Below are 12,726 nucleotides of genomic sequence, written 5' to 3'. Positions count from 1 at the left end.
GTATAACTTTACCCTCTCTACGATCAAAAATGCCCAAATGAAAGATCATTTTGCCATATCACAAAAAAAGTGAGAATTTACGAAATTCCCTGGCTGCTGATTCAGGATCCGGTTTGGCCTTTCAAAATAAGTCGGTAAATCTGACCCTAGATATGTGCTTGCTTGGAGGCATTAAGAACACCGGCCGCGTCTTTCCAGTCCAGTTTCAGGCTTTTATTTGTGTAAGGTCCAGGAAGTTGTCCGATTCCACGCAGCATATGTCATGCGTTTTTGTCTCGTAGAGTCTCAAACAAGGTTGTTTCTTACAATAAATATGCAATTTTTGGTGAAATTTCATATTTATACCTGTGAGCTCTTTTTTGGCTGTGTACAATAGTTTTATTTCAAATACTATCATTTTGAGGCTCCGGTACGATAATTTAACATTTCCCATCTGCCAACACTGTTGTTCAATACTCCCAAGTCCTAAAGCGATTGTGGCATTTTGTGAGAAAACTTACAATATCAAACTGCCATATATAATCTTTAATGGAGAATGTGAATGTCAAGCAGCAATGATTTTATTAGTGTTACTTAATTATACGGGTATTTCACATTTCAGCATTGATATGTACAATTGCCGTCTGGCATATGTCCACCTGACCACATTCTGGCATATATTATCGTTTTTTGCAAGTATGATGCAATTGTACAGGAAGACATACCTCTTAGGTAGCCTCGAATGAGCCTCCATTGGTCATTGGAGCATTGTGAAGACATGTTCGGTATGTTGCTAGGGGTTATCACCACAGCAGCCATCCTCATCCTGTAACAAGGACACCAATGTTAATATGATGTCTCGCTCTTGGTTAGGTACTTTCAAAATATGAAAAAGAAATCCTGTAATCCTTGGTCCGACTGCGCTTTTTGTTTTTTGCGCTTCAATGATTCAGTTTCCAGTTTGGCTGGTTGGATGATGTTCTTCCAGAGGTCTCCATTATCAGAATTGGCATGCTTGAGGAAACGGTTCGCACACTGAGAATTTGCTTTTAAATATATATATATTTATATATTTATTTTTTAAACGTACAAAACTGGCAAATTCCTTATAAATGACCCTTTAAGGCCTTTTCCTACAATAAAAAAACATTGTTGCCAATTATTCTTTATAAAAGTTGGGGAAGGTAGGCAAAAAGAATCTTCAGCGATGACAAAAAGGTTGTACAATTTTCATTGTTGACTTGGGAGGTCACTTCTGAGGTAGTTGCAGATACTGACAATTGATGCCATGTTTAGTGAAAAAGCCAAAATCAGTTGACCCGATTTTTTTTTTTGGTCCCCTGAAGCACAAGTTGTCTTGAACAGCAGCTTTTGGGTGGAGATTGCAATACAGGACAATGAGAAACTCATTTACAGACGAGAAACAAAGAGGTTTGCTTTGCTTACCAGCTGTTGACTATCAGTTGAGCTGAAAAGACTCTTGCATTTGGTTGTTGTGGTCTTTGGTTTTGCCGTTGCAATCCATCATACTTTGACTTTATGCTGCTGATGGGTCCATTTCCAAGGAAACTACATGATTGGAAAGTTTTAACAGTGACATTTGCCTAAACCCCAAGTAACAGTAGGGACCATAGGGAAGCACAGTGGTGTTATCAATTACTTTAGGTCAGTTGGTCATTGATGACTCTCAATTGGGATCGATATAAAACTTGGTATAAAAGTTTGTATACTTAGGAATGAATACTTTACATTCATGTCATCGTCTTTGGTGTGATGTTTTGTATATTGATCAACGGTGCTCAAGATCTGCCTAAAAACTTTTATTAATGTAGGAAACCAGGACGTAGGGCATAGCATGTTTCAACAGCACTAAAGGTACAAAAACTTACACGTTGAAAACGACACCATTACACGGGCAGGATAAATCAAATTAAAAAACAAGATACAACCCTGTACTTTTACACTTTAAGAAACTGGAAAAATTAGGATAAACAGCTAAAAAAAAAAAGCTCCATAGATCCACATAATTAGACATGGCTACTTTGTCATCTTTTCAACTTTTCTTCCCACATTACACGTGTTTACTGAGCTCGAAGGCATTAACGCTTGCTTTGACGTGATTCCCATGTCCATTTCAGTATCTGCTGCGAGCCATTCCTCGATCAACTCGATTTCCCCCGCGGCCCCCGCGAGGTGCTCCACGACTTGAGCTGCTGTACGAATCACGAGGAGGGTAGCCTCTCTCGACAGGGGGAGCTGGCCCCCTCTCCTGCCTGCCCATTCGATCACCACGGCTAGGTGGATATGGATCACTCCGACTGCTGGGGTAACTGTCACGGCTGCCATAGCCATCCCGGGAACTGCTTCCATATTCGTCATAACGACTGCTTCCACTGCTCCCACCATAGGATGGTGGGGGGCCCCTTGAAGGTGGGGCGCTGCGAGAGTTACCTGCAGGGTCAATGGGTCAGGTAATTGGAAAGTTTCAATTTACACAATTTATTGCACTGTTAAGTGCCCATTTCTTGTTTGCCAATGTGATAATTTATGCTGCTAAAAAACTACTGAAATGAAGCCTTCCATCATGCCAACGATCTGACTGAAATTCAAAGTGGGAAGTTTAGGTGAGATATGGGCAGTAATTTATCCAAGCCTACTATGGCAATACAACCCGTTTCAGCATGCCATTGATTTGAGTAGCCATTTTTCCTTTTAGAGCTCCATGTTAGAACCATACGTGGATTTCAGAGGTCTTGGTGGTTTTGTGAAGGTTACTCCTTGAGGGAGTACAAACCCTGTGGTTTCGAGTGGTCAGAGATGTTTCCAAGGACTTTTTGAGATTCCTTTATGGTTGCCCACTTCCAAGGGCACATTAGGTAGCGTGCATTAGGATTGCATGACAGTGACAAGAAACTGCAACTCTTTTGATCTGTTGTTGAATTTCAATGAATACTGATTGCCACACGAATTGGGATATATTCTCACATGGGTTTTTCTATTTTTCCACGAAACTTAAGGTTAAATGCAATGAAAAAGAACTCTCCAATATACTTCATTGTAGGTCAGGGATTCTGCAAAACATCTTAGGGCATCATTTAAGAGGCTGCCTGAAACACCTTTTCGTCAGGTGGGAGAAAAAAGCAGCCTCTTGTGATTTTGGGTTTGCAGTAGTAGTGTGCGTTCAGTAGCTTTCAGAATTAATTGTGCAGCCCTAGTTCTCATCACAGTAGTATCTCTCCTCATTTCACTGTGGTCCAATCTTACCATAACCATCATAGGAGTCTCGATAGGAGGCGCCACCACCACCACCACCACCACCACTTGGACGGTCAATATAGGTTCTGGGTTCCCGGCCTCCTCCTCCTCCTCCTCCATAGCCCTCACGGTCACTACATACAAGTGCCAATTGTTACTTTCCATAGGTAGCATATCATCTCCAATCACACGTCATCTTAAATAACACCACAAACCTACCTATATCCTCTGGACATTGAACTATAATCCTCTCTCGAAGTGGAATTGGAGTATTCTCGATAGGAGTATTCCCTGGGAGGGGGCGCAGCATAATCTCGTGATTCCCTGGAGTTGTAGTCACGGCTGGAGTAACTATAAAAGAAGTTCTACATTAGGACTTTAAAGTTTGAAATAAGGTCAGGCAACAATGTCAAAATTAACATGATATTTTTCAAATATATCGGTTTCACAATATTGGTGATATTTTACTTAAATATAAAGCTAGAAGATTTTCGATTAGTGCTCTAATAGAATTTAAAGATTTTAATAGAAAAGTCATGGGGTAAAAAGTATGTTAATTTGCTTTTACTTTTAAATTGCCCATTCAAAAATGTTGTAAAACCTTAGTTTTCCAAAATCGGCAATTGATTTTTTTTATTCACTCTTCATTAGGAATTGAATACTTAAAATATAAATAAAAAAACAACCGGAACCATTTCAAAATGACCCCAAGCTGTATTATGGTTTCATATTAGATATGTGACGACGGTTAATATTACTTGTCCTACATACCTGTCCTTTGAGCTGTAATGTTCATCTCTTGGTGATGGATAGTCGTCCCTCCTCATTGAGTCTCTGCGAGGGGGGGGTGGACCGTAGGGATCTCTGTCCCTGGACATGGGCGCTATAACAAAAAAAGTAACCAACAAATGCCCTAGATTAACACAGTTTCATCATCGTACCTGTAAAGACCACTAACTGCCCCATTGCAACCAGTTGCTCTGTATGCCTGTTAGCATTTTCAGTTGTACATTTTTGAATGATAAAGATTTGACGTTTGAATGTGTTCACAATACCATAACAAGAGTTTAACAATCACCAATCTAAGCGGTAAGAATACTTTCACGTATGATCCAACTTAGTGACGGCTCGTCTATATGTGCGAAATGGGAAAAAGAAAAGGGTTTATTTACAGTGGAACTCTAAACGCTGCGACTGGCCATTGTATAGTGTTACACCAAAAGAGGTGCCTTTCAAACTACCTACCGAATGTCACAATCCAATCAGTGTCAATAGTCCTGTGTAGCCGTAGGCCCGCTCACCTTAAAAACTTGATATGCACTAGGTGGTCTCATTTGTCACCCACCCCCTAAACCCCCTTTTAGTTGACCTAAACCCCCTTTCAGAACAACTCCTCCCCTATAGTAACCCCCTGTATAAGTTGGCTCTTAAATTAGGACCACCCACACAAAAGTTAAACACAAGGGAGGTTTCTACAAAAGGAGGGTAAATCATAACAAGGGGGACGGGGTGCACATAACTGGAGGGCATGCGTGGTCATAACAAATGTTGCGTGTTAGATCAAACGAAAAGCATTCTTGCATACCTGTACCAACATCTTATTTATAGAGTCAGACAGTTACTAACTCTGGTGTGTCACGTACCTCAAATGTCTATCTACTTCCTGTAAGTAGACTTAAAAAAATAAACCAGCGTAAACCAAAGTGGCTCTTATTTATTTTGAAATCCGCCATTTTTAGAGGAAGGCAGATTTCTGTTGAAACCAAGCTGTCATGGACTTTTGATATAGAAATGCCCCCCAAAAAATGGCATCTATTGTTAGGCGTGTATATTATGACCACTGATATGCTCCGACAAAAAATGTGAAAAACGTATTTTTCATTTCACCAGTTCATTAAACTCTTTGAACCTCTGCAGCATTAGGCGAGTAGTTCATTTCATCTGGCTCATGCTGGCTAAAGTAATGTTGCGGTAGATGAAAGACATCTCCAATAAAACGCTTACTGTGCAATTATCAGACACAATGTTTTTGCCATGGCCGACATCTTTTCTCCATTTGTCTTGCACCGGTGCCTACTGGATGTGCACAGCATATCTGTTGGTACAGTAGCGTTGCGTGTTAGAACTGTAGTCCTATGGCAGCTCTCCATAGCACCGATTTGGGTCCGACTCAGCGTTGGGAGGCATTGGAAAGCATCTGCTGCCCTACAAATTGTTGTCGGATAGCGCCGTTCCGTCGGGTCATCTATCGACCCAACGATGCGAAACCGAACTTGGTCGGTTGGTCCAGACTAGAGCCCGTAGTTAGCCCTGGGCTGGTGGAGAATGCTATGTGTGTTTTGTTGAGTGATTTGTTGCCAGATTCTGTGAGGAAAACAAGCGACCAGGTCTAAAAACAAGCCCAAAAGAAGCGACCAGTTTCACCACTTGAGCCCTATTATATATCAGCCATTTTCAAAAATAATTTTGAAAGCCAGCCCAAATAAGCAACTACACTTTAAAAAAAAGCCCAAACAATAGCAACATGCAACTATGTATATTTACAAGCGACTTTACAGGAAAACAAGCCCAGTCGCTTATACTAAGCAGACCTGGCAACACTGGAAAAAATCTTGCAGGCCACTTCTGCCAGCTCTAAGACATTGGCCGACTGCTTGTGAACTAAATGCCAACTTTTAACAACAGACATGACAACATGGCCACGATGCAACGTTGGTTGGGCTTTGTTAGTAGATCATTGTTTGTTCAATGACAGGGGTTTATATTTTTAGGTTGGGATACCAATTGTATTGATTCGGAGACCTAACACACGTAGTATGCACATTACATTAGAAAATACAAAAATAAAAAATATATATATACATTTCACACTCCCTGAAAGATTCGCCAGGAGCCGCCACCATCACAACACCAGTTAAACAAAAACCTATCAAAGTGTTTCTCTTCCTCTTTACGTATGATCTAGTTCTAGTGCGTAACTTACCTCTGCTCATGGGACCAGAAGGGGCTGACCTCTTGGCTGGGGGACCTCCGTTGCGGATTGGGGGTCCTCTTTTCATTGGTGGTGGACCTCGGGATGACATCCCTTTAAAGAAGGGTTCTACATTCCCTACGTTATCATAGTAGTCTTTCGACAGACAAGAAACGTGGGCATCAAAAGAATACGCTCATTAACACTATGAAGACAAAAGAGATAATTCAACAGTTCAAAGTGGATTTTTGTCATCTTTCCAATGGCAAATTCAGTTTGCTCAAATACCTCTGGATGGTGGGCCTCTGGATGGTGGGCCTCCCCTGGAGGACCCCCTGGGCCCTCTGGGTGGACCACGACTGCGGGAAGAGAATGATGGTGGTCCTCGCCTCCCTGCCGTTTCAAACTGAGGCTTGGTAGCTTGCTCCACCTTGATCGGCTTACCATCAAGGGACTGTAAACAACATAATTCAGCCATTATAGAGACAAATCCATACCGATGGCAATGGCGCTATGTCTGATGACATCGATTGTGCATATTGCCCTTTACCTTTCCATTCATTTCACGTGCTGCGTCCTTTGCGTCTGCGGGGCTCTCAAAGGTAACAAAGGCAAAGCCTCTTGACTTGTTTGTTTCTCGGTCTTTCATCAGAAGAACTGAAATTACAAAACGCTGCTATAAACACTACTACAGACTGTCATTAACCCATTAAGACCTGGAACTGTGTCATTTTTAGATTTGAGCTAAAAAGCATTATTTTACACTTTGGGCTATTCAAAAATAGCAGATATACAAGCTCGTAGCGCGGCACCGAGTGCCGCGCTACGAGCTTGTAGATCTGCTATTTTTGAAAATGTGTGAAAATGTGTGCAAATCTTTGAATATATATATTTTTAAAGCGAACATTTTTAACTCAAATCTTTGCTTCTGGGGGTCCCTGGAACAAACTATTTTGATGGGGGTCCGCGGCCAAATACATATCATTTTGGGGGTCCTTGACATGAAAAAGATTGAGCACCACTGATATAGAAACATAAGTTTTTCATTCAGAATACTGTTGAGATTTAGGAGACATGTAGAATCGGCTTCAGGTCTCAATGAGTTAAATGTTGCAATTAATTGAATTACACATGGACCCCAATGTAAACAAGCCATAGTGCTTTCTTGGGTTTTAATCCTTTTAGCAGACCTTGTATTGAACTGTACTCTGTTTTTTTTGCAAACTGTTAATAAAGTATTCAATCAATCTAAACGTTTCGCTTATCGCATTTGTCCATCCATACCCTCCACGATTCTTCCATATTTGCTGAAATACTGCTCCAGGGCCTTCTCGTTGGTCTCAGTGTTCAAGCCGCCGATGAAGAGCTTTCCTGGTCGGTCTGCCTCTGCCATCTGAACAAAGGAAAGAGGATTCACAATAAACATCAACTATATTATGCTCGTCGAACAGTGGTGCCATATTTTGTGAGAAAAATAAGCAACCAGATCTAGGAAAACAAGCCCAAAAGAAGCAACTTATAGGCCACATGAGCACTTTAAACCTATATATTTAACTATACCCATCTATACCTACATCGGCTATTTAAAATAGCCGATCTACATGATCTCGACGCGTCGAGAGCTTGTAGATCTGCTATTTTCAAAAACTCTTGCAATAAAATGTGGAATATATATATTTTTTTAAACATTCTAACAAATGCTCCCCTCGACACAAAACATTTGAGCAAATATTTGAGAAGCACTGGTTAAAATGGTAACACATAAAAACACTGTCGTCGAACTGCCTTGCCTGTGTTAAATTACCAACATTACCGTTATAAAGTCCTGCACTTCTGAATGGGCAAGATGGCGATACAATGTGTTTGTAGCTGCCTAGCTTGTTAGCTAGTTTTTAGCTCAAGCTGATACGACCAGGACAACAACAGCTGGAAAACGCGAGCCTGTATCAAAAGGTTTGCACTTGCAATTTGTTCACAATTACTATATATAAGAATACGGGTGTATTGTAGTTATCATGCACATCATATATTATACCTGTGCGAACCGAAACGTTTCCAACACAAGTTAAAATGAATTGGCGGCCAGAAGACAAAATGCTGCTCAGATGATGCCTCCCTTTCCTCCTTCTGCACTGCCCTTTAGTGTTGCCATGTTTTGCGAGAGAAATAAGCAACTATGCAGGTCTATGAAAACAAGCCCAAAAAGAAGCGACTAAAAGAAGCGGCCACATGATTGATTGAATACTTTATTTAGAAAGACATCACATGGAAACAGTACATGGAAGCACAATACAAGGTCCTCTAAACTGGATCGCTCATAAAAGCACTTGGCTTATTTAAAATGAGATCCCCGACCCGTGCACTCAAATCTAGCCCTTGATGACATTTAAGACATACAAATGAGCAATGAGCATACAAATGAAGACAAGACATACACATGAGCAATTCAAATCTAAATTCATCTTCTATTTGAAAAAAATCCAATCTACAAGCTACGAGCTTATATCTGCTATATATATATATATATATATATATATATATATATATATATATATATATATATATATATATATATATATATATATATATATATATGTATATATATATATATATATATATATATATATAAAATAATTAAAAAATTGCGGAGCAAGCCTAAATAATCAACTACACTGTAGAAACAAGCCCCAAAAAACGCAACTACTGTACCATTTTTTACAAGCATTTTTACAGAAAAAGAAGCCCAAAGTCGCTTATAATAAGCCGACATGGCAACGCTGCCTCCTTCTTCTTCTTCTGTAATGTTTATTGGTGGATTAGCAAACCAGGTATTAGGCGCATTACCGCCACCAACTGGACGAGTGTGGAAAGAGAGATCATGAAATATTTGATTGATTGATTGAATTATTATTAACAGTTTGCAAAAACAAGGCACGGTGGTGCAGATTTATACAAAATAATGCTAAAAGGATGATCCTATAGCACTGCCACCAAGGAATGGAATAGTCTAACCCCATCCCTCAAAAAATGCAGTTCGCTGGGCTCATTCAAAACAGCCCTAAAAACTCATCTTTCTGGAGGCCTAAAGAGGAGCTAGTACCAGTTTCCCTGTAGACAGACGACCCCCCCCCCTCCTCCCCCTTTTTTGTACATACTTTTTATTTTATTTTGATCATGTTTTGTTTTGTATATATTTCATTATTTTCCCATGACCTTTTTTGTACATAATGGTATATATATATATATATTTTTTCCCCTCTGTATTCTTATGTTGATTTTTGAACTGTTTGGTTGCTACTATATATGTCTATGAAATTAATTCAAAGACCCCAATGGAAACAAGCCCGCAAGGACTTTTTTGGCCGGACCTTTTAGACAAAAGCATTATAAATGTAACTGTGTTGTTTTACATTCTTTTGCCTAATAAAAATTTCAATCAATCAATCAATCCAGATAAGCCCTCAGTGCTTGTTTCCATTAAGGTCCTGTGTATTCAATTCATCGAGAGATATTTAAAGACAAACAATATACAATAATTTGCAAAAAAAAACATCATATGAAAGAAAGATATGTACAGTAGACAGTTGGGGGGGGGGGGTCATTTCCGGTGATGAGCTTAGACCTTAGACCTTTTACAGGGGCCAGTTACAATTTGCAGCCACCGATATGTGCTCTTAGAGCGGTTTTGAAGGAGAGTATAGAGGAGTCACACTTTTGTATTCCTGTTGGCAGAGCATTCCACATTCTGGTGGCATAACAGTAGAACGAATTTGACCCCATTTCTTAGCCGAAACTGGGTTCAGTTAGATCAGTAGGGTTCCTTCTGGTGTTGTGCCTTTTGTGTGTCTTTTACGCTATTGAAGTAGTCTATTCATTATACAGGTACATGGGTATGGGTATCCCTGCCCCGGACAGTTAGTAGAACTCTGGTATTTGTTTCTTGATGTGATCAACTGTAACTGAGATTTGTTTTAATTGACACAAAAACTAAAAACATACCGCAAACACCGGCTGTCATGTGTTTTCTTGTCAAGGTTGAGGATCCCTGCTAGTGTCACAGTGTGTTCCTACTGACCACTAGGAGATCCTGAATAAAAAACTTGTTCTTTGGTTGACTTTTCTGATTACTTTTGTTGCCATTTTTTCATTTGAGACGTTGGCCTCTAAGATACAAATACAGAAGATACAACTAACAACTTTTTGTTTTGCCTGTTGCTTTTCCTAAGAGACCTGACAGTGTTAATGATGTTTTACCTGAATGTGTATGAGTCATAATAAGTGGTTCACTTCTGCTTAATGTACATATGTCAGTCTATCTGCTTAATTCTTAGTGTTTGATTGGCCAGAATATCCATCTGCTCATTTCCCTCCACACCACGAGCCGGAACCCACAAGAAACGTGTTGCATGCCTTTATTTACCATTACATTATCATAAATATTTCACTGATAAGGTCCATTCTGAATGCGGATCTTCATCCTCTTCGTTTATTTCTGGCAGACAGTATAGGCGCATTGTTGCCATCTACTGTTCAGAAGTGAAACATCCATGGGAGTAAATCGGAAGGACTGGTTTCTATCTTCTGTTCTGTACAACACAGGTCTAAGGCCCGCCTACTGTATCTGTAAAGTTTCAGAGAAAAATACATGCAAACAAGAGACGGTTTCCGTATCCGCTCTAGATCGGATATGCAAACCAGGGCTCCAGGGCAGGCAGGCAAGGGGATGTAGGCTACCCCGCGCAGGCCTCGTATCTCCTTTTCGATGTGACCAGTGTTGCCATGTCTGCTTATTATAAGCGATTTTGGGCTTGTTTGTAAAGTTGCTTGGTTGCGGTTTTGGGCTTATTTCTAAAGTGTAGCTGCTTATTTGGCCTTGCTTTCTAATGTTGTTTAACCCAGTGTAGCCCTGACACATGACAGACGAGACGACAGTCGTGTGATCCATGGCTAAACCCAGTGGTTCTCAAAATATTTTCATGTGGACCCCCAAATGAATATTTATTTGTCCACAGACCATTTTTCACTTTTTTCTAGAATTAGAAATAGCAGTGCAGGGCACCAGTGCAATCGACTACTAGGGCACTAGGCCACAACATGAGCAATGTTGGGTTGCCAAACTGATAACAAACTATCATTACACCTGGGAAAACTGAATCCATTCTCTTTGGGTCTAGTTTTAACCTCAGCAAGGCCGACAGCTTGTTCACAATCAAAGTGGGTGATAATGTTATCATCAAAAAAGTCAACCAAAGAACACGTTTTTTGTATAGGATTTCCTCTCTAGTCAGTAAGAACACTTTGAGGATTCTAACAGGGGCCAAGGTCACTTCGACTATGCATGCACCTCATGGTACCACCACTCAGGCCTTAAAAACAAGGCTCCAGACATGCCATAACAAACTGGTAAGGCTACTCCTTGACCTTAAACCTACAACTCATCTAACCCCTCACTTTGCTATTGTCGGATGGCTCAGGATAGAGGACAGAGTACAGCAACTTGCCATGGGCCTGGTCTACAGTACAAGACACCACAACGTTAAGATACCCATGTACCTGTCAAAGTACTTCAAAAACATAAATGAAGTCCACAATCACAACACCAGAGGTAGCTCCACTGATCACGTCCAACCCAGATTTGGCACAAACAGGGGGTTGAATTCGTTCTCCTACTATGCAACAAAAATGTGGAATGCCCTACCAAAAGTAGTGAAGGAGTGTAAAACCCTACTCTCCTTCAAAACTGCCATAAAAGATTAAGGTGGCTGCAATTCGAAACTGGCCCCTAATAGTCATAAACTAACCCCACCCCCTCTTTGAACTTTTTACTGTAGACATACATATTTGTTGTTTTTCTTATTTTTCATTTCTAAACTGTTTATATGATGTTCTGCATAGTAGTGTATATCTGTCTGTCATGTAATGTCACTATGCATTGAGTACAAAAGGACCCCATTTGAAACAAGCCATTAGGCTTTCATGGGTTTTATGCTATTTAGTTGACCTTGTATTTAAACTGTACTTTCATGTGCAAACTTATAAATAAAGTATTCAATCGATCAATCGAAAAACTTTTCTGGCCGCCACCCCCAAAAATAATCATATTTGAACTTGTACCCAGCACTTGGAATTGTAGGCACTACATTTGACTCGGTTCTACATATTTTATTGTGAAAATAGCCAAACTACAAACTGCTTGTAGATCTGCTATTTTCACAATGTTTGCCTCTTTCTTACGTAATAATTGACAATTTGGTAAAAGGGTCTTAAAAGTCGTTTACATTTTGTCATCTTAGAAATGTGCCTGTACCCTGTACACTTATGCTGTATGTTTTTTTTTTTTTTACTGTTGAGTGAGAAAACAATGTTGCACATTAAGCTAATCATCTGGGGACCCCCTAAAATAATGCCGTTTTTTGAGAACCAAGTGCTGCCATGGCATCGAAGAATCGGTGGCCTTGCGCTCATAGACGTGGGTTGCTTATTTGTCTCGCAAGAATCTGGCAACGCCGGCTGTGTCAGTC

The 12,726-nt window shown here is 40.2% G+C and overlaps 1 protein-coding gene across 3 annotated transcripts; it reads right to left on the bottom strand.

The window, feature by feature from the left end:
• Positions 1 to 1,784: 1,784 nt before the first annotated feature.
• Positions 1,785 to 8,337, bottom strand: rbmx (RNA binding motif protein X-linked). 3 transcript variants are annotated; one of them, XM_084041163.1, is made up of 9 exons: positions 8,241 to 8,337; positions 7,490 to 7,598; positions 6,756 to 6,862; positions 6,494 to 6,659; positions 6,218 to 6,361; positions 4,006 to 4,117; positions 3,454 to 3,585; positions 3,244 to 3,368; positions 1,785 to 2,430 (listed from the first exon to the last, which is right to left on the bottom strand). In XM_084041163.1, exons 2-9 carry the CDS (start codon positions 7,596 to 7,598, stop codon positions 2,114 to 2,116), a joined length of 1,212 nt encoding a protein of 403 aa, XP_083897289.1. In that variant the 5' UTR covers positions 8,241 to 8,337; the 3' UTR covers positions 1,785 to 2,113. The 3 variants fall into 3 exon arrangements, with proteins under 3 accessions (XP_083897289.1, XP_083897288.1, XP_083897290.1); XM_084041162.1 differs by having other exon boundaries at positions 8,019 to 8,324; XM_084041164.1 differs by having other exon boundaries at positions 6,218 to 6,334; positions 8,019 to 8,324.
• Between the last annotated feature and the right edge of the window lie 4,389 nt (positions 8,338 to 12,726).

This window comes from Gymnoscopelus microlampas (assembly GCF_963454915.1).
Source record: "Gymnoscopelus microlampas genome assembly, chromosome: 18".
In the NCBI taxonomy this organism is placed as follows: domain Eukaryota; kingdom Metazoa; phylum Chordata; class Actinopteri; order Myctophiformes; family Myctophidae; genus Gymnoscopelus; species Gymnoscopelus microlampas.
The sequence above is the reverse complement of the archived record's forward strand: the minus strand, read 5'-3'. Positions and strand labels throughout refer to the sequence as shown.